General features: G+C 39.9%; 1 protein-coding gene and 1 non-coding gene across 2 annotated transcripts in view; one reads left to right on the forward strand and one right to left on the reverse strand.

The window, feature by feature from the left end:
* Positions 1 to 7,253: 7,253 nt before the first annotated feature.
* The window catches only part of LOC143385719 (phospholipid-transporting ATPase FetA-like), a 73,526-nt gene continuing 59,632 nt past the window's right edge, over positions 7,254 to 21,147 (reverse strand). Inside the window, exons 18-27 of the mRNA XM_076841284.1 lie at positions 18,958 to 19,069; positions 14,840 to 14,945; positions 14,340 to 14,487; positions 13,637 to 13,820; positions 12,026 to 12,249; positions 10,664 to 10,747; positions 8,780 to 9,025; positions 8,464 to 8,602; positions 7,532 to 7,662; positions 7,254 to 7,436 (exon numbers count right to left, since the gene is read on the reverse strand). Of these exons, the coding sequence (XP_076697399.1) occupies positions 7,254 to 7,436; positions 7,532 to 7,662; positions 8,464 to 8,602; positions 8,780 to 9,025; positions 10,664 to 10,747; positions 12,026 to 12,249; positions 13,637 to 13,820; positions 14,340 to 14,487; positions 14,840 to 14,945; positions 18,958 to 19,069 (1,557 nt within the window). The remainder of the gene's footprint in view (positions 7,437 to 7,531; positions 7,663 to 8,463; positions 8,603 to 8,779; positions 9,026 to 10,663; positions 10,748 to 12,025; positions 12,250 to 13,636; positions 13,821 to 14,339; positions 14,488 to 14,839; positions 14,946 to 18,957; positions 19,070 to 21,147) is intronic.
* Positions 15,707 to 15,812, forward strand: LOC143393152 (U6 spliceosomal RNA). Its single transcript, XR_013090473.1, has one exon. It is a non-coding gene; the product is annotated as a U6 spliceosomal RNA (small nuclear RNA).

Raw genomic sequence — 21,147 nt, forward strand, 5'->3', positions numbered from 1 at the left:
TGAGGCAGGAGGATGGTAAATTCAAGGTCAATCTTGGGCAATTTAGTGAGACCCTGTCTCTAAAGGACTGGAATTGTAGCTCCATGGTAAAGCACCTCTGGGTTCAATCTCCAGTACTGAGGGGAAAAAAAAGAAAGGAAGGAACAAGTGTGAAGGCAGCCTATGTAAATTGGGGCTATCCTTGTTTTAACTATTAGCAGCATGTAAAAACACCCTTATTTTGAGAACCAAACTTGAAAAAGTGCTCATGAGGCTTTTTACCAGGATGGAACAGTGTCTTGTCTTTCTCTTTGGATATCTGCTTTATTCTTCTTTGTATAGAAGACTAGATAGATACCTTGGATGACTTGTCTTCTTACTTATAGCGAATCATTGCCATTTTAAAATGGAGGCCCCTCTTCCTGAAACTACTTGAACTTTCGGCTCCTTTCCTCAACACTGACTTAGTTTCTAAGAGTTCTAATTCTGATTCCCAGAGAGAGAAATTATAATGGGTTACATATCTTCTCTTGGCTAGGGGTAGTAGAGTCAACTGGTACACATAAGGCCATCTAGACCCACCACTTCATCAGGACATGTGTCAGAAGAGTCAGTGATCAATGGATTTGATATCCTGATTATCAGAGAGGAAACCATTGAGTGAGTCAACGGGATTATTTAATAAACTAGTACCTACATTTTCCATAGTCAATCTACAAGTCCTCAGGTTCTCTTTGTATCTTATTCATCCATTTATTTTTGCCCTGCTATCATTCTATTCCAAGCCACCACCATGCCTAAAACCTTGCAATTGCCTCCTAGTTTCCCTGATGTCACTTTTGTACCCCTGTTCTCCATTAGAGTAGCCTGAGCAATTAAATGGTCTTAAAAACTCTTCATTGTTCCCGTGATGTCTAACCACCCTATCCTTCACTCACTGCATTTCATTTACATTGGGCTTCTTTCTTTTTTATATACACAAAGCTTACTTCTAAATGAAGGACTTTAACTATATATTCTGGATTGCCTTTTCATCAATTATTTGTCGGGGGGGGGCATGGTGATTGAACCCAGAAGTCCTTAATTACTCTGCCATATGCCTAGCCCTTTTTTATTTTTTATTTTGAGCCTCACTAAATTGCTGAGGCTGGTCTTGAATTTGCATTCCTCCTGCTTCAGCCTTCCAATTACTGGTGTCCATCACTGCACCCAGCTTCTTCAGACTTTTGTAGTCATTTAGGTCTCATTTTATATGTCATTTTTCTCAGAACAATCTTCTCTGACTACTAAATATAAAGTAGTTACCCTTCTCCCACATAGTTTATCACTGTTAAGAGTAGCTATTGTGGGCTGGGGCTGGGGCTCAGTGGTAGTGTGCCCGCCTAGCACATGCGAGGCCCTGGGTTCGATCCTCAGCACCACGTAAAAATAAATAAAGGTATTGTATCCAACTACAACTAAAAAATAAATATTTAAAAGAATAGCTATTGTGTTTATCTTCAGAGCACTTACTATCTGCTAAGGTTGAATATGGTTTGTCCCCTCCAGAATTTATGTTGAAATTTAAAGCCCCTTATGAGATATTAAGACTTGAGACCTTCCCCATGGCTTGGAAGGCTGAGGTAGGAAAATAGCAAGTTCAAAGCCAGCATCAGCATCTTAGTGAGGCTCTAGGTAACTTAGTGAGATCCTGTCTCAAAATATTTTTAAAAAGGCTGGAGATGTGGCTCAGTGGTAAAGCGCCCTTTGGTTCAATACCCAGTACTAAAAATAAATAAATAAAAAGTTGGGACCTTTAAGATTAGAGCTCTGCATCCATGAATGGATCAAGCCATTCATATGATTAATGGGTTAATGGGTTATCCCAAGAATGGATCTTCTATAAAAGCTGGTTTGACTAGGTTACTCCAGTATTCCCTGTTCATATCAACATAATGCCTTGTGCTGCCTCTGGACTCTGCCAGTGAGAAGGCCATCATGGGATGTGGCCCCTTGACTTTGGACCAGAATGGTGAGCTAAAATAAACCTAAAAAAAAAAAAAAAAACAGCTTACCAGTCTGGTATTATGTTATCAGCAACAGAAAATGAACTAGGACATTAGCTGGATGATCATGTTTACTTGGTTATTGTCTCTCCTACTAGAATGTGAGCTCCATGGTAATAGAAACTCTTTTTTTTTTTAAAAAAAAAAATCCTTCACTGTATCTACAGCTCCTAGAACAATGTCTAAATGATGACAGATGCCAGTAACTACTTGTTGTATGTAAGACTGAACGGAATGAAAGAACCTGGAAAGTTCTATACCCAAATTGTGCTTTGAACATAGGGGCCTGAGACAGTAACTCAAATGGTGCTAATATCTATATGTAATTAGCAAATTGTAAATCTGTGTGTGTGTAAGGAGAACCTTTATATATTGTGAGGTGAGGGATAACTATAAAATCACTTATATTCTGTTATTGAACCCACTTCATGAGACTGTACTTCATGAATTTTCTAGTCATTTTTAGGAGGCAACAAGTACTTGTCCCTTTAAGTTTTATTTTAGTAATTAAAATGATTTAATTAAATTATTTTTGAAACTTCAAACTTCATAATTAATGCTTTTACTTATCCCTCATCTTAGCTATATTGCAGTTGTCCATATTCAGTAGGAAAACAGGGCAGAAGCTTATCAGATGTCTATGTTTTTCCCCTTACCTCTCTTCCCTTGCCCAGCTTGCTGTTAACCCTTGTTTCTTGCTGGGCAAGAGTAAGAAGAGATGAATGAAGTTCTTCCTTAACTAATACTATTACAAATTAATTTTAGTGCTTGTAGGTTCTTTAGAGATCCCCTCCCTATTGGTGGTGATATTTTTCTATTTTTAGTTACTTTAATGTGGGTAAATTTAGCTTCTCTAGTTGCTATAACTCCTTTAAAAATCTGGGGCATTAAAAACTCAAATTTATTGAGGTATAGTTTACATAAAATAAAATATACAGATTGATCAGTTTTGACAAATGTATACACATATAACAACCTCCAAAATCAAGATGAAGAAAATTTACCTCATATCTCTTCCTTCTAATTCCAAATTCCTAGGCATTGGCAGCATATCCCCTGCTTCCTTCTGCTGAGGTCTCTTCAAACTTTCAGTGATCTCGCACTAAGATTAAGAAACTCAACCAATTCTCCCTCTGATATGGCCTGTATCTAGTCTGTGAGAAGCATCCATGCATCCCTTACCCAGAAAAACTATGGGAGCACAGGTCGTCTCACCGCTGTTACTTCATCTTGCTGTGCCATAGAGCACATAGTTAATTGTTCTCACTCTTTAGATTTTAGATTTTCTGGGGATGAGTGAGGTAGTAGTATTCTGTGTCCTCTAAACATGTTAATCACATTAATCTTCCAAGTTATTTCCTTGAAGGCTTTTCATCTTGAACTGAACTGGAGGTGGGACTTAAAGCACACTAATAATTCCTTCCAAAGAACCAGGTGTGATGGTGCATACCTGTAATCCCAGCAACTCTGGAGGCTGAGGCAGGAGGATTTCTATTTCAAAGCCAGCTTCAGCAAAAGCAAGGCCCTAAGCAACTCAGTGAGACTATGTCTCTAATAAAATTCAAAATAGTTCTAGGGATGTGGTTCAGTGGTCGAGTACCCCTGAGTTCAATCCCTGGTATCGCACGCCCCCCCCCCCCCCAAAAAAAAAATTCTCTCCAAAGTTTCCTCTCCATTAGCAGATTTTCTGGACCTTTACTCAAGGTGGATGGGGCAACTGACAATTGCAAGCTCATTTTCTTTTTCTTTTTATAGTTGTAGATGAACAGAATGCCTTTATTTTATTTTTATGTGGTGCTAAGGATTGAACCTGTGCCTCACATGTGCTAAGCAAGCACTCTACCATTGCAGCCCAAACTTGGTTTTCATAATCCGCTTTTTACAAGCCTTGAGTGGTCATCTCACACCTCACTTTGGAATGTGGCATTTACTGTCTTAGCTCCTTAGTAAAGACACAAATCTCCTAGTATGCACATAAACCTACCAGAAGTGGGTGGTGATTATTCAGGAGCTTTGGGGGATATTACTGGTTCAAACTGTATTTCTACAGATGCCTTAGTTGGAAGACTATTAATAATTATGTATCATAAAAAGAGGCCCCTAAAGTATAACTTCAAACTAGATACAGAAGGATGAGCTTCATTTTGAAATGAAAGGATAAGAAGCAAGTTTAAGAAAAATAAAAGGTAGTAGATATCATTCACTGAAAAACATAAAAATCTAAGTGCTAGCATTTCTGCTTGGAGAGAGAGAGAGAATGAATGAGAATATTATTGCCCTAAAAAATATGATCATTCAAAATGGTCTAGCAGAGAAGGCAGAGAAGTAAGCCATAATTAAAAGGGGCCTAAGAATGATCAAATATTCAAACTTTGGAAAATGGAAAGAAAGGAAAGGTGCAAGGTACTCTCGCACAAGAAAGAGGCAGTTAACTCAGAATATGAGATTGTGTTATTTTCCTGGAAGAAGTGACCCAATCTGAGTTAAGAGCAGATGAAGGAATGAAAGTATGGAGAGAGAACAGAAAGAGCCAAGCCATAGATGCTTCTGAAGATGATGGAACCTTTAGTTCTGAAATGATGTGGTATGGCAAGAATGAGATTATATGCCAGATGTGATAGCATTCTCTTATTATACCAGTGACTTGGGAGGCTGAGGCAGGAGGATCACAAGTTCCAGGTCAGCCTCAGCAACTTGGTGAGATCCTGTCTAAAACAGAACAACAACAACAAAAAGACCTGGGAATGTAGCTCAGTGATAAAGTGTCCCTGGGTTCAATCCTCAGTGTCCCACACCTACCCACTCATACCATAGCAGATGTTGCTATAGTGAGAGCAGCAGGATTAAGAATAAGAAAGGGAAAAATTGTCTATAGCCACACCACACTGAATGTACCCAATCTTGGAAACTAAGCGGGGTTGGGCCTAATTAGTTCTTGGATAGGAGAAAGGGAAAAAAATGAAGACGTTTCTGATTCAGAATCTGGAACTTACTGAGTAGATTTGGGTTAGAGGAACAGTGGAGAAGAGTCCAGCACAACTTCCAAGTTTCTGGTTTGAATTCTTGGGTAGTGTTGCTATTTATGAAAATAAGACATACAGGTAGAGAAGCAGAAGACTTCAATATTCTTTCATTCATTCAACAGACATTTATTAAAGATTTAGTGTATGCTGGGTCTAGAAAGAAAATCAATGATTACAATGCCTTCTAACAAGTATGTCTGATAGAGGTATGTATAGAGAAGTAATTGAGTACATAGGGCAGGCATATAAACCACATTAAAGAATTAGGAAAACTTCCTGAAAGAGATATGCCTAATCTGAGCTTTTTGTTTTTAAAATTGAGGTGAGCAATGCATAAAATTAACCATTTAAAAGTATACAATTCAGTGGTGCTTAATATATTGAGTGGCATCAAACCATCATCTTTCTCTTAATTCCAAATAACCTGAATTTGAAGGATGACTAAAAATTCACTAGATAAAGAAAGGAGTGGGGGAAAGCATTTTAGAATATGAGAACAGTATATTTTATGACATGAAGACCAGAAATTCATGACTAGTCATGGAAGACAGGGCTAGACCTCTCTAAATAATAAATAATATATTAAAATAATAAAGTGTCCACACTTTAACTTGATCTAGAAAGCTTGGGGAGTCCTCAAAGGATGGTAAACTGGCGCTTGACATGACACAATTTTCCTTTTAGAAAGATTACTCTGGAAATAGTATTATTGATGCTGTTGAAGGGAAAGAATCAGATAAATTAAGTTGGAGATATTATGCCAGAATTCAAGTTAAGAGGTGATGAAAGTCTGAGCAAAGGCAATGATAGCAATAGTGGAAGGGAAGAGAAAACAAGAAATAAGGATAGAGAATTTACATGACTTGATTACTGACTGGACATCAATCTAGAGGAAGAAGTAAAGGATGATTCCCATCTTTCTACTTTGGATCACTAGAATGATGGTGGTGGCATCCTTTTAAAATCTGGGGGAAAATGAAAAATCTCAGAGTTGGTTTAATATATGGATCTATACCTCCCCAGAGAGATGAGGGCTACCATCTTTCTGTTGGTAAATGAAGTCAAGAGTTTGGACAAAGTCACTAAGAAAAGGGGTACAGGGAAAAATGAGCAGAGAACCTATGATCGAGCTTTAGGAACCAATATTTAAGGAATGCAAAGAGGAAAACACTATAGAGATAAAAGGTGTGGTCACCTGAAGCAAAGATAGAGTTCAGCAAGACAGGGCAGAAAAGTGGAACTGAAAAAAAGGGGAGACAGCCAAGAGGGAATATGTTGGTCTAATTTGAAGGGGGAAAAAGGTGAGGGGGTCTGTGGGAAAATGATATTGCTCAGACTATATTATTATCACTTGGACTCCAATAAGCTACACAAATCTCTTCACTCAAAAATATGCAATTTATTTTACCACAAACTTCTTAGAAACAATATTCCAAATATATACAATTTCTTCTCAAAATAATTTTATGGAATGAAGACAGACGCTCACCAATTATGGTTATATCCCCCTAAGACATGAGTTCTAAAAAAATCCTCTCCATTTTTCCCATCCTGGTTCTGAGGTCTGATCATGCATCAGTTCTTGGGTCAAAGGGGTCAAAAGAGAGGGGAAGAAAGCAAAATCTTGAGCAACTTATCCCAGCAAGAACCACATCCTTTTTTTGGGGGTCCAGAAACTCTCCTTTGGCTTCTCAAGACCAACTCTCCAAAGCTGCCTCCCACTTTTGCTACCAGGGCCAGCAAAATACTCACTCTAAATCTCCCAAATAAACCTAAGAAGAGTGCTAATGGAAATATGTTCCTATGGGCCCCTGGGAAGGTTATGCTCTGGGTATGGGAGATAGGGTCCAAAGTAAGATTCTTAGGTCCTATCTTCTTTTTCTCCTGCCCTGCACTGTCCATCCACCACCTCTACTTCCACATTTGCTTTTCTGGATTAAAACTTGAGAGGGATGGTGGAAGGGAAGCCTGAGATTGATTTTTTCTTGAAATGCTATAACTCTGGCAGATATCTGAGGACTCTTTCCTTACCTCTTGCCTTACCTGGGCACAGCCTTTCTGGGGAATGAAGAGGCTGAGTCCCAGTCCTGAGAGTGGAGGAGCAGGTTTATGCTGTTCCCAGGGACTCTAATCCCTCCTTTCTAAATTGCATGTATACAAGGGAGGAAGAACAATAACTGACTGTCTTGGGTTTCCCTAAGGGCCTCTACTTTTTAAGAGGAAAGCTGTTTTTCTTGGCCTTTGTTGTCTTTCCAGAAGTGATGAGGGCCCCAAAGCCCTGTTTGTGGGAGAATGCATAGGCAGATCGTCGCAGGCCTGGGTGTTTCACTTTGGTCCGAACTTGAACTTGTGGTGGCCGTATCTTGCCATAATGAATTGTGTCCAAAACCTGTATCCAGAGCATGGGGGACAGGGTTTTATTCACAAAGGCAAAGGGGAAAAGGATTTTAAATCATATCTGGGTAGGCTCCCTGTTCTACTTACCTTGTCCACACTGAGAGGCCAAATTAGTGGTTGGAGAAACTGATACCCAAATGCAGGAATTATACAGAGGATCACACTGAGGATAAGGCCCAGCCACAATTGTGACTGGTTCATAGTGTTCCTAGCCACACCTGTACACAATGAGCAAGGAGGGGTAAGGCAAACAGTCTGGAGAAAGGGGAGAGGTTAGGAGTGGGCAGTATTAGCCAGAACTTAGATACCTCTCTAGTCCAAAGAAGGATATTATTGATTTGGAGACAGTCTGGTCTCCTGAGGAATGATATAAATGCAAAATAATTGCAGTTGGGTCCTTTGTGCAGCCAGTCACTATGAATTTACATACTTTTGTCTCCCTCTACAGGCTGGGCAGGCAGGAGAGTGGGGGTAGGTAATGGAGAATCCTAGTACATTGGCTTGTATACAAAAATGGGACAGAAAACTTTAGAGGAGAAAAGTGAGTTAGTGGCCTGACAAGAGATAGAAGCCAAGGACATCTATATGGCTAATCTTTCTGTATTTTATCCTCATGAAGTGGACTTGAGACAGAGAGAAATGAATACAGGAGACGATAAGGCAGTAATACTACAGTATAAAGGATGTTGACTGGAATCAGGAGACCTACATTGAGTCATTTAATTGAAAAAAACCTCCAGTCTCCAAAATGGTGCTAATAATTCTTGCCTTGCCTACATCATAGTATTCCCGTGAAGATCAAACTAGATATTTGAAAAAAAAAAATCATGGAAACTCTAAGGTAAAATATTTTTGAATCCTATCTAGGTAGTCCTACCTAGATTTTGAGTCCCTTTAGGTTAGAGATCATTTCTTATCTCTTTATCCACAGAGCTTAGCACATAGTAATAGCCTCTCAGTAAACATTTATTTAATAAATATACTTGGTACCCCCCCTCACCTACTGGCCAGGGTCTTACCTAGGAATTGAAAGGTGGTGGGGAACATTAGACACAAGCCATCACTGTACAGGAAGAATAAGATGCAAAAGTAGAAACCCAGGCTACCCCAGATGAAGAAGTGGCTTATCATCGTCCAGTAGGTTGTCTGCAGGGCAATCTGAAAAGCACTAGGTTATGTGCAATACCCTATAACCTGCGATCTCTATTAGCCACCTCCCTTCTCCAATTCTGTGATGGAGGATGCTCCTTTCTGTCTCCCCACCCCTCCTTACCTCCCTGTCTTTCTAGACAGCTCCCCATCCAATCCCCTCATTCCCACTGCTACTGGCCACACCTGCACTGTGACCACCCAGATCAAGGAGGTTTGTACTAGCAGGCAAAAGGTCTGGATGTCGGAGATGTCCTTTCCATCACTGCGTGCTGAGTTGTAAATTGTTCCCATGGGAACAAAGAACAGCACAAAGGAACTGTAGATCCCGTGTAATAAACACTTCACAAATTCCTTCTTGTTGAAATAGAGGTTGTGCTGGCCTGGGATATACAGCTCTGGGAAATGTAGGCTCCATGTTTCATTCACATCCTGGAAATACCAGAGGGAAGGAGGAAGGCTCAGAGTCTCTCCATAGAAGGTCCCATCTCCATCAGAGTAGAGGTGTCTCCCCTCATTGTGTCTGCTGCCAGGCTGCCTAGGAGCTTCCTCATGGAGTACTTGAGAAGTGGAACCAGAGAACAGGGCAGCGACCACAGACCCTTCCTGAAGTCCTCCTCTCTAGGCAAGGATCAAGGTAGTAGAAGGAAGCTAGGAGAAGGTCAGGATGGTGAGAAGCACTTGGAGGCATTCAGGATTAGAGAATTGTGAAAGGGAGTTTGGTTTGGGGGTAGCTGGAAGGGAGGACTGGAGCTTGGAATGGAATGGGGGTGGCATTAAACATGGGTCCCCAAGTGTAAGTGTTCCTTTAGTTTTTTTTTTGTTGTTGTTTGTTTGTTTGTTTGTTTTTGTGTGTGTTAAAAGCTAATGGGTAAAGAACAGGAAGCCAATGGGGGACTAGTTAGTCCTTCGGAAACATCCGTGTTCATGATGTTCTTCCTATTCCCTCCCATAGCTACTGATGAACTCAAGGTGGGAGAATTCTCTGTATGAATGATGCTGGCTTGTCTTCATCTTCCAAATATGAAACTTGAAATTCAAAACTTGGGGCATGGCTTCAGTGGTAGATGACTGGAACTAGATCATCAAAGCAGGATAGTACTACTGAGTAACACAATCTATCCCTCTTGTCTTTCTGAGGTTTGGCAACTACTTCATGTAGAATTTCTTTCAGCACTACTACCCTGATGGAGATTGGGAACCATGATTCCATGATGTCCTATTTCAGTTGCTTTACAACTCTTTGGATGCTTCTTGTCTACTATGGTGCTCAGGAGTTGAGACAGGCATAGAAGAGGAGGGGGAAGGGGTACTAGGACCCTCAACATGCAGAAAATTTCTGAGAGGGACAAAGGGTATATCCTGGTCTAGCTCCTTGTGACGCATGGAATACACATGCTCCCTGCTTGTTCCTTAGGACTCCCCACCTAGTCTTTCCTGCTTGGCTTAGCTCATCCTCATCCTCTCGAAATGGTAATCATCTTTGTTTTTTTGTTTTTGTTTTTGGTATGAGGGATTGAACCCAGAGGCCCTCAACCACTGAGTCACATCCCTAGTCCTTTCCTTAATTTTTATTTTGAGATGGTCTCATTAAGTTGCTTAGGGCCTCACTAAGTTGATGAGGCTGGCTTTGAACTTGAGATCCTCCTGTTTCAGCCTACAAGCTGCTGGGATTACCGGCATGTACCACAACACCCTGCTAGGGAATCCCCTTTCTTGAAGCCCCTTGCTTTACCCAGTCCTGATCCAATAGCTCTCTTTCATTTTACTACTTTTGGATACACTCAATGTACTATACAGCATAATTTCCATGTTTCTCTCTCTAAAGATAAAGTTGAGAGATGAAAACCTGACTTTTAAAAACTGGTGATTATTTTCAGTGCAGGAGGATTTTTTCTTTTTCTCATGATACCTATTCTAGGCAATAAGCTCCTTTACTTGCTCTAGAAATTATTTTCTTTACAGTTAATTTTGTTGAGTTCAGTTCTTGCTCTTTTCCCCACTCTTGGGAATATTCCTCAAAGGATCAGGGGCTTCAACCCTGATTGAGAGGCTTGCTGCTGGTCTTACCTGATCAAATAGACTCAAGCCCAGGACAGGGAGGGAGGTGTAAATCAAATTGTAGCAGGTGATAAACCATGTATCATAGACTGCCTAGAAGAATACCAAGGAGATTTTTAAATTCTCCTCTCTCCTCCAAAGTCCCACCTCCACCTCCCAGGCCCAAGATAGCCCTCCCCTGGCTGCCTTAGTCACCACCATACTAACCCAGAGTTAGTATGGATTTCAGAATTTGACTGAGAGCTCCAATTTTTTATTTGATCCTACTGAATGTAGAACCCTCTGTCCAAGGCTGGTGCCAGGCCACATCAAGCTTTCAATGCTGATCTGCCCCATAACCTGCTCTGCTCCTTCCTGCAGAGAAAGGACTCAAGAGTGGAGCCACACTACCAGGCAAGTAAACCTTTAGGCTGTTTTCTTTTTCTGCCTTATATGGCTTCAGTGGCTTCTGTAGCACTGGACATCTAACACTGGCAAAGGGAATAGACTCATTGAACCTTCTACAGCTGGGTGTTCCATTCTGGGAACTAGAAAGGAACTCTTTCCTTACTATCCACAAGAGGTCAGCAGCAACACATGTAGCACACACAACACACACCTCCCACAAACCAGACTGGCTTGGCTAGGCCCTGAGGGTATACAGTCTCCCACAGTCCATAGTCTGCTGACTGGACATTTCTGAGGTGGTTTCTTTTGGTAATCTTGACAGACTCCTGAAAAACTTATAGGAAGGGGACTGCTCTTAAAACATCAAAATTCAGGTGTCACTTTTCCCCAGAATGGTTGTGAAATGAGGAATTAATTCACCCAAGCAGCAACTCTGTGTGTGTGTGTGTGTGTGTGTGTGTGTGTGTGTGTGTGTGTTTAGGACAGGGGTTCAGGCAGTCAGGGTAGAGAAGGAGAAGTAAAGGGAAGCTGTAGTGAATGTCAGAATAGCTTGTCTGGCAGGACCCAGAGGCCTTAGCCTATTCCATAAGGATATTTTGGATGCTAAGAAAAATTCTAGGTCCATCAATATTTCCCATCACATGTATTTGGAAATTCTAATGCCAATGTTAAAGAAAAAGTGAAACTAACTTATTAGGAAGATTTCTGAAGGTAGGTATTAAGAACAGAGCTAGGCCAGAATCTTTATGGTTTGGAAATCTACAATTAGTGCAGGGTTGGGAGATGGGATCAATATGGGGTGAAAAGCTTTATGGGTTGGCATAAAGCTATGGATGGATGGCAGTGTGTCATACATTGGTCTCTAGAGGTAGAAAAAGGTCTGAGCTTGTTAAAGTGTGAGTGACTAGAGAAGACCAAGATGATTAGGGTCACATGCCTTTGATCATGCTGACATCATTGGCCCCATCCCCAATGAACTCCTACCTGTGCAGAGAATCCGTTGAAAAAAGCATACCAGAAGTGCACCAAGGTGAAGACAAAATTCTTATAAAAGAAGAAGCTGAGAAATTTGCACATGCGATTATAAGACCAGCGGCCATGTACCAACAGCAGACGTTGAAGGTAGCGGAACTGGGAGAAGGCAAAGTCACTGTTGAGCATGGCCTGCATCCCCTCCTGGCCGCTGATACCGACCCCAATGTGGGCAGCTGCAGTGAAAGCCCAGAAGATTCTAAGCCACAGAGCTTATTTGTTAGACTCCCACCCTGAGAAATGTAAAGGAAATGCTGGATAATGTTGCATAAACCCCTTGTTTTACATTTGGAAAATACTCAGGCTCAATTCAAAATGGCAGTTCCTTAAGTAGAGTCCTTCCCCCTTAATGGAGTGCCCCTCCCCCACAACCTTGAAAACAGTCTCTTTCTGTACTGTTTTTGAATGCTGCCACTCAAGAATGCCTGGTATGGCCAGTAATAACTCAAAAGTTGTCCCAGATATTCTTTGCTTCTACTCTGTCCCTTTAGATTCTTTCCCACATCTAGATGTAAAGGTTTAAATATCTTATTATCTATGGAAGTCACTTAAATCAATTAAGGATGCAAAATGGATGCCAATCTAATATAATATTTAATTATTTAAGTTTACCTAAGGGACTGAAACCTGAACTATTGGGAGCAATAGTTTTTCAGTGAGAGATAAACTCTTCAGTAGGTCTCAGGAGAATTTTTCTGGATAAAGCAAAGATTGTACTTGATGGAATATAAGATTGAAGTTCCTAAAAGTTTTAATCAGTCTGTGGTAATTCACTATTCTTCTGGTCAAATTCACTGATCTGGTATATACCTCCTACTGCATTGCTTAATCTCAGGCTCTAAAGACCAGAGTGATTCTAGAAACTGGTTAAGACAGCAAGAACACTTGATAGTATTGAAATTGAGGCTGGAATATCTGCTAGTGTTTCCTGTGTGGGTAAAGAGATGAGACTAAAGGACCTCTATATTTTGTCTGTATCTCCCTGATCAACAAACTGCTGGAGGCTAATAATATTCATCTGAAATTAAAACAAGTAAATTTCAGCCATTTGCTTTTATTGGTCCAAAGTGATCACTAAATCTATTCTCTCCCGGCCAGGGGAGCCAGGGCAAGTTCTTGGGAACACAGCGTTGGGCTGCATTAGGCCTCATAGCCTACATCCTTCAAAAAAAGAGCAGACTATGACTCCTGCCCAGGGGTTCTTTCTGTGGGCCTTGATGTCATCTCAGGTGGTATGGTAGTTGTATAGCTTGTTGTTTTATGAATGAATATACATATTCTTGTGGGAGCCATGAGTTTCTATGTATTTACCTTCATAGTTAAGTAAATGAATCTGAATACTTGCATGCCTGTGGATATGGGCAAATATCTGCAGGTATTAAATAAGTGGGAATGCAGGTGTAGAGGAACAGGAATGGAGTTGCAAAACATTATCACTGTGTACTGCTTAATAGGTAGGAGTATGAGCCAGCAATACAATGCCACTCAGATCAATTTTGCCCATGGAGGAAGAAAGAGGCAAGTCATGATTGAGGACTAATGCCCCCCCTTCCGCTCACATGCCTTTGATCATGCTGACGTCATTGGCCCCATCCCCGATGGCCAGTGTCACCACCTTCTTGTACCTCTTCACCAGCTCTACCACCTGGGCCTTCTGGAAGGGTGTCATCCGGCAGCAAATTACTCCCTTGCACATGCTCGCTGTTCGTAGCAGTTCCAACTCCAGGTTCCCTTCTAGAGCATAAGCCTGCAACACCAAGACATACCCACTCTTCAAGTTGTCCAGAAATGACCTTTCAGAGTTTCCTCCCCTTGCATTCAAAGTCTTTTCTTTCATAGGGTAGGCATAGCTGCTCCCAAGGTAATCTACCCCAAAGGAAGGCCAAACCCCTAAGGCAATTCTAGGTATTCTCTGGCTGAGCCTCAAATGGGAAACTAGTCAGGCCTCTCATTAAGTCAAATCAGTTGATAGGGCTATATGAGGCTAAGTGACTTCTTGGAGGTCTGGTTCTGCTGGGTTCCTGTTTCTTCTAAGTGACAGGTCACATCAGTAGTAAAGAATTTGGATCAAGAAGGAGTTTTCCCTTGGCTTTCCTTTCTTCATTTATTCATGCCAAGAGTATTTTGAGGAAAGGTGTCTTTCAGGCATTGGCATCTGAGAGATGGGCAATAGGACAGCTAAGAATAGCGAAGAGGTCTTGAATTTTCCCTGAAGTGTGTTGAACCTAGGAAGGGAGTTCCTTGGAAGAAGAGTTATATTGCCTACCAGACTGTAGCCACTGATGATTAAGCCATAGTCGCCAGAGGGCACCTCCTCAGGCATTGTGAAAGACCTTTTGGACTTCCTCTTTAGGTAAATGTTGATTGGGTCTGATTCCAGTAGAGATTCAGGTTTCATCCTGCCCCTTGCTGTCCTGAAAACCAAGAATAGTGGTCAGAGCTTAGGAAAATGTGCCCATGGTGAAAGTAGTCAAGAAAGGTACAAGTACTCTACAAAGCATTGGCCATGACCTTAGACTTGACTGTCTCTTGAGACCTGCTACTGCTGTAGGTTCCTGAGCACTGTGAACCTCACTTCTCCATCCTCCACATTCCAACTCCTCTAGTCTGAGTGCTTCTTTATAAAATTCTTTCAAATATTCAGATTTTCCTCCCTGCTGCATTTCTTCTTTATTCCTTCTGATGTTGTAGAGTTCACATTGGGGGAAGAGATGTGTAGGGAATCTTTGGTCTAGGGATTGGCTGTGGCCACCCTCCAAACTGTACCTGAGTTCTTGCAGAATTGTATCACTGTCCTTGCCTTCAATCACAAACACCTCATCCATTTCATCCTCAAATACATTACAGGAGTAGGCAATGTTCACAGCAGTTTCTGTAGGAAAGGCAACACAGATCTCATTTCGGCTGGCGTTTATAGATTGGGACAGGGTTGTCACAGGGTATAGTTTATATATGCACTAACAGTGGGCTTCAACTCCACTTGTCTACATTTGCCTTGAATGCAAAGTGTATTTTTTATTAATCAGTGAAAATCTCATTCAAACATTGACAGATGAGTGTCTACTTGGTACAGATTTGTGAATAATTTATTAATAACTAGAACCATTCAGGCTTAGCCTTCTCTAGAAAGCCTTTTCCTATTGCTGAAAGTAACATCTGTCTGTATCCACTTCTCTAGGCAATCAGGATATATTTCTTAGAACATGACTGTGCCTATTTACCGCCCCCGCCCTTTTTGGCAGTACTAGGGATTGAACCCAGGAGTACTGGACCACTGAGCTGTATCCCCAGCCTTTTTAATTTTTAAAATTTAATTTTGAAACAGGGTCTCACTAATTTGCTCAGGCTAGCTTCAAAGTTGTGATCCTCTTGCCTCAGCTTGAGACTATAGGGATGTACCACCACATTCAGCTCCATCCTAGACTTTATGGGGAACTGAGGATGTTTAAGTTGTATCCCTTCTTTACATTAGAAAACCTGGAATTTGAAATAATTTCATACAAAGGAAAACATTTTTTAAAATTAAGTCCTGAACCCTGGCCACAAGAAGTATCGAAATTCAGAAGAGAGATTGCAATTGTCACAGGAACTTTCTTGAAGGAAGGCCTTGAAGGATGAGTAAGAGTGTTAGGGGTGCTTGCTTTGGCAGCACATATACTAAAATTGGATGGATACAGAGAAGTTAGCATGGACCCTGCATAAGGATGACATGCCAATTTGTGAAGTGTTTCATATTTTTAATACTTGGGAATAAATCTAACCAAGGAGGTGAAAGACCCCCTAAAATAAAAACTATAGAACACTGAAGAAAGAAAATGAAGACCACCTTAGAAGATGGAAAGACCTTCCATGTTATTGGATATGCAGAATTAATATTGTAAAAATGGCCATATTACCAAAAAGTGTTATACATATTCAATGCAATCTCCAACAAAATACTAATGATATTCTTCACAGAACTAGAAAAAATGGTCTTAAATTCATTTGGAAGAATAAAAAACCTAGAATAGTCAAAGCAATCTTGAGCAAGAAGAGTGATGCTGGAAATATCACAATACCTGATCTCAAATTATACTACAGAGCTATAGTAACAAAAACATCACAGTATTGGCATCAAGATAGACATGAAGACCAGTGGAATAGAATAGAAGACACAGAGTCAATCCCACATAGTTAGAGTCATCTGATACTTGACAGAGGAACCAAAAATATATGTTAGAGAAAAGACAACCTTTTAAACAAATGGTGGTGGAACAACTGGATATCCATATGTAGAAGAATGAAACTAGAACCCTATCTCTCACCTAGCCCAAAAGTTAAATCAAAGTGGATCAATGACTTAGGAATTGGGCCCCAAACTTTTCAACTTCTAGAAGAAAACATAGGTTTAACAGCCCAACATATTGGCACAGGCACCAACTTCCTTAACAAGACCCCTAAAGCTCAAGAAATAAAACCAAGAATCAGTAAGTGGGATAGCATCAAATTAAAAAGCTTCTGCACAGCAAAGGAAATGATTAAGAGCATGAAGAGACAGCCAACAGAATGAGAGAAAATCTTTGTCAGTTACTCCTCTGACAGGGGATTAATATCCAGAATATATAAAGAAATCAAAAAGCTTAACACCAAACTAAAGCAAACCAAAACACCCCAAATAATCCAATGAATAAATGGGCAAAATAATTAAATAGATAATTCTCAAAAAGAAAGAAAGAAAACAAATGACCAAAAAATGTGTGAAGAAATTTCAACATTACTGGCAATCAGGGAAATGCAAATCAAAACTACATTGAGATTCCATCTTAATTCTAGTTAGAATGACAATCATCAAGAATACAAATAATAATAAATGCTGGTGAAGATATGGGAAAAAAGGTACACTTATACATTGTTGGTGGGACTGTGAATTAGTACAATCATTTTGGAAAGCAATATGGAGATTCCTCAGAAGAACAGGGATATTAACCACTATATATAGACCCAGCTATCCCACTCCTCAGTATTTACCCCAAAGAACTAAAATCAGCACACTATAATGAGACAGGCACATCAGCACAATTTACAATAGCCAAGTTATGGAACCAGCCCAGGTGCCTGATGAATGGATTAAGAAAACATGGTATGTATACACAGTGGAGTTTTACTCAACCATAAATAATGAAATTATGGTATTTGCCGGTAGATGGATAGATCCAGAGAGTATCATGCTTTGAAATAAGCCAGACTCAAAAAATTAAGAGTCAAATGCTTTCTCTCATATGTGGAAGCTAGAGGAAAATAAGGGGAGGGGGAAGGAAAGCTAGAGGAGGGATTGAATTCATAAGAATAGAGGGAAGATCTGTGGAATAGAAGGACATTGAGGGGAAGGAAAGAGGGACAGGAAAGGGGAGGAAATGCAGACTGAATTTGAAAAAATTATGCTATGTGTATATATACATATAATAGTGAACTTCACCTTTATGTATATCTATAAAGCACCAACTAAAAATAAATAAGTAAATAAATAAAAGGAAGGCCAGCAGGGTAGAAGAAGAAAAATAGTGGGTGGGAGGAGGGGAGAGGAAGAGGAGGCACCAGAGACCAAAATGGATACATTAAATTTAATGTATGCATGATTATGACAAAATGAACCCAACTATTATGTATAACTATAATGTACTAATAATAAAAAAGAAATATTTTAAGCTAAAGCTACTCCTCTATCCCCCACAAAAAAAGTGTTTAGGGAAAGGAAAAGGTATTTCAAGTAGGGAAACAACCCAAACATAGACCCTAGAGTAGGAATTGGTTTGTTTGGGACATACTGAAGATAATGGTTATATTAGGATGCAGATAAGGTTGTATAGGTAGCAATGGTTTACCAAGAACTTCCTTTCTTTTTCTTTTTTTTTTTTTTTAAATGGAGATTGAACCAGGGGTGCTCTACCACTGAGTCACATGCACAGCCTTTTTAAAATTTTGATACAGGGTCTGCTAAATTGCCCAGACTGACCTTAAACTTGAATTCTTCTTGCCTCAGCCTCCCAAGTCACTGGAATTATAGGCATGTACCCCCACATCCAGTTTCAAGGTCTTGAAGATCAGATAGAATCTGACCTTTATAATGTAGAATCCCTGCAGGCCCCTGAGCAGAGGAGTAACACCATAAAATTTGAAAATTTGAGGAAAATTAAACTGATGATTGTTTGTAGGCCATACTGAAATTAGTAATGGCAAAAGACAGATCAATTCAGAAATTTCTGTAGAACCACAACAGAGGATGAAGGTTGAACTAGGGTGATGACATAGTCAAGAGGATTTTTCAGAAGAATTGGTGGGACATGCTAAGAAAATGGATATTGGAGACAACAGAGAGTATACAAAGATAACTTTAAAGTTTTTAGCCTAGCTACTCTGGAGGCTGAGAAAGGAGGATAGCAACTTTGAGGCCAGCCTGGGTAATTTAGTGAGACCTTGTCTAAAAAAAAAAAAAAATAAATAAATAAATAAATAAATAAATAAATAAAGTGTGTGGGGGCGTGTTGAGAATGTAGCTCAGTGGTAGAGCACCTGCCTAGCATACATGAGGCCCTGGGTTCCAATACTGGGTTCAATACTGCAAAAAATAAATAAATAAATAATAAAGTTTTTAGCTTTTAAGTTCCTGGCTGAAACAGGGGTCATGTTTGATTGATTGATCATCTCTATGTTTTCATTGAAAAATACAGCATCTGGCATACAGTGCATGCTCAGCAAATTGTATACAAAATTAGACATTGAAGGGACTTCATTTGAGTTACAGGTATTTGTCAAGAAAATTGGTAAGAAAAAAGGAAAATAAAGAGGAGAGAAATGGTTAAAGTAGGTGAGGAAGAGAGTCATGCAGGCTAGGAGCTTTCTTTTACCTTGCTTATCACCAGTTAAAACCCATATTTTAATTCTGGCTTTGTTCAGGGTGATGATTGTCTCAGGCACTCCATCTTGCAGTTTGTCTTCTATGCCTGTGGCCCCTAACAGCTTCGAACAGAGAGATCAATGAGTGAGGAAAAGAGAGAGAGAGAGAGAGAGAGAGAGCGCGAGCGAGTGCACTATATGCTACCCAACAACTGAACTGGCACTTCAGTGTTATCTTCAGTGAATTAGCTCTGTCCTGGAGGATCCTGATGGCATAGCACTCTGCATACTTTGCCTCTCTACACATACAACTTTTCAACTACACATTGAAATCAAATTTAGAAAATTAGTATTAGGTACCAGAGAGGGAAGGGATTTGCCTGAGTTATTCATGAAGTTATGTGCTACTTCTACACCTTCACTTCTCCCTTGCTTTACTGCATACTTCCTGTCCCCAAATGTGGCAAGTCTTAAGGAAGGATCTCTGTATCCTACTCCAGTTTTCCCTTCAGCCCTACAAGGGCTTGGGTGTACTTTGCTATTGTACCTATTAGAAATATCTAAGGGTTCCAAGACATTTTTCCACATTAGATTAAAAGAATCTTGATCCAACATCATGCTTTCTCTCTCTAATAACACAACAGTGCGGAGACAAGAATAAGCCCAAAGAACTGACAGATGGATGAATTACTGATTCTGCCAGGCCTGTAGAAGGACTGAATGTAGAAGGAGATTAGGGATCTCTATATTTTCCCTTTGGTGTCAGTCATTTCTGTTTATAGCAGGGCTGGCCTGTATCAGATTGGTCAGAAATGTCAGGGTCATTCTTAACATTTCTTTTTCTCATCCTCAATAGTCCAATCCATCAGCAAAATCTGTTGTCTCTACTTTTAAAAACCATACATAATTTGACCATTCCTTGTCACTTCTAATATTTCTGTCTGATTCAAGCCATCATCATCTCTCACCTGTACTACTGTCCTAGAGTATAAATCAACACTGCACTCAGACTAATGACTTTAAAAGCTATATCACTTCTCTGGTTGAACTCTTCCATGGTTCGCCATATTTACCACAAGTCCTTACATTGGCTTATGATGACCCATTCCTACTTGTCACATTGCATGTCCTTTCTTTCTCTCCTCCTTACTCATATTGTCCCAGCCACACTAGCTGCCAGCTAACAAGTTAGGCCTGCTCCTGTGTCAGGGTTTTTTTTCTCTTGCTAATACTTTGTCTGAAAAGCTCATTTGCAAAGCCCGAAGGCTGCTTGGATTACCACTTTTTTTCCTTCGAGTTTTTAAAAATAGCTTTTGTTTTTTAAAAAATTAATTATGTGCATTACAGGAAACAGAAAAACAGAAGCAAAAAGCAAAGTCATCAAGTCACAAGCAGCTTAGTTGGATATGTCATGCATATACATATACAACATCCTATTTCGTGTGATTGAGATCATGTGTGTATCATGCTTTTCCACACATCCAAGAATATTCATCAATTCAAAATTCCAAACTATATCAGTATTTTTGATAAATAAGAATACACTATACCAATTCAATCTGTTAAAAAAAATTGCAATCCTTTCTTGGGGACAAAAATTTCACTGAAGACAGAAATGGCAACAGGCCTCTAGATAGACATATTGGCAGAGTTATAACTAAAACAATGCAGTCTCTTAATGCTCAATTTAAAATAAGACAAAGCAACAGAATATACCAAGCATGTTTCTAAGAGCATTCATTATCAGATTTCTACTATTAAAATATTATCAAGAATGCATGTTTCCAGAATTAAAGTGTTCCTATAGTTCAGTCAGAGATGCATACACATCAGTGGATCACATCAAAATGTAGACCCTTGAGTTCTTGATTCCATCTTTCTCTGTGTGCTTCCTTCTGCCTATCTGCTGTAGCCTAATAAACAAGTCCTGATATGCACTTCCCAAAGATAAAACAAAACCAAGATGCACATTTTCTATCAATTATAACAAAAAGATATTTATAAGTTGGCTGATTCACTAGCTCTACTTTTTATGATACACTGTCACCTCAGGACATTTAGAAAGCTTAGATGTTGTGAAATAAAGTATAAACTTTGTGCATAATAAACACAAGTTTATGCATGTATAGATCTATGGTTATAATCTAAAACTTTAGAACACTTCCCCTCACACTTTCTCTTCTCCCTCTTCACCATTCCAG

Source organism: Callospermophilus lateralis, chromosome 2 (assembly GCF_048772815.1).
Source record: "Callospermophilus lateralis isolate mCalLat2 chromosome 2, mCalLat2.hap1, whole genome shotgun sequence".
Classification (NCBI taxonomy): domain Eukaryota; kingdom Metazoa; phylum Chordata; class Mammalia; order Rodentia; family Sciuridae; genus Callospermophilus; species Callospermophilus lateralis.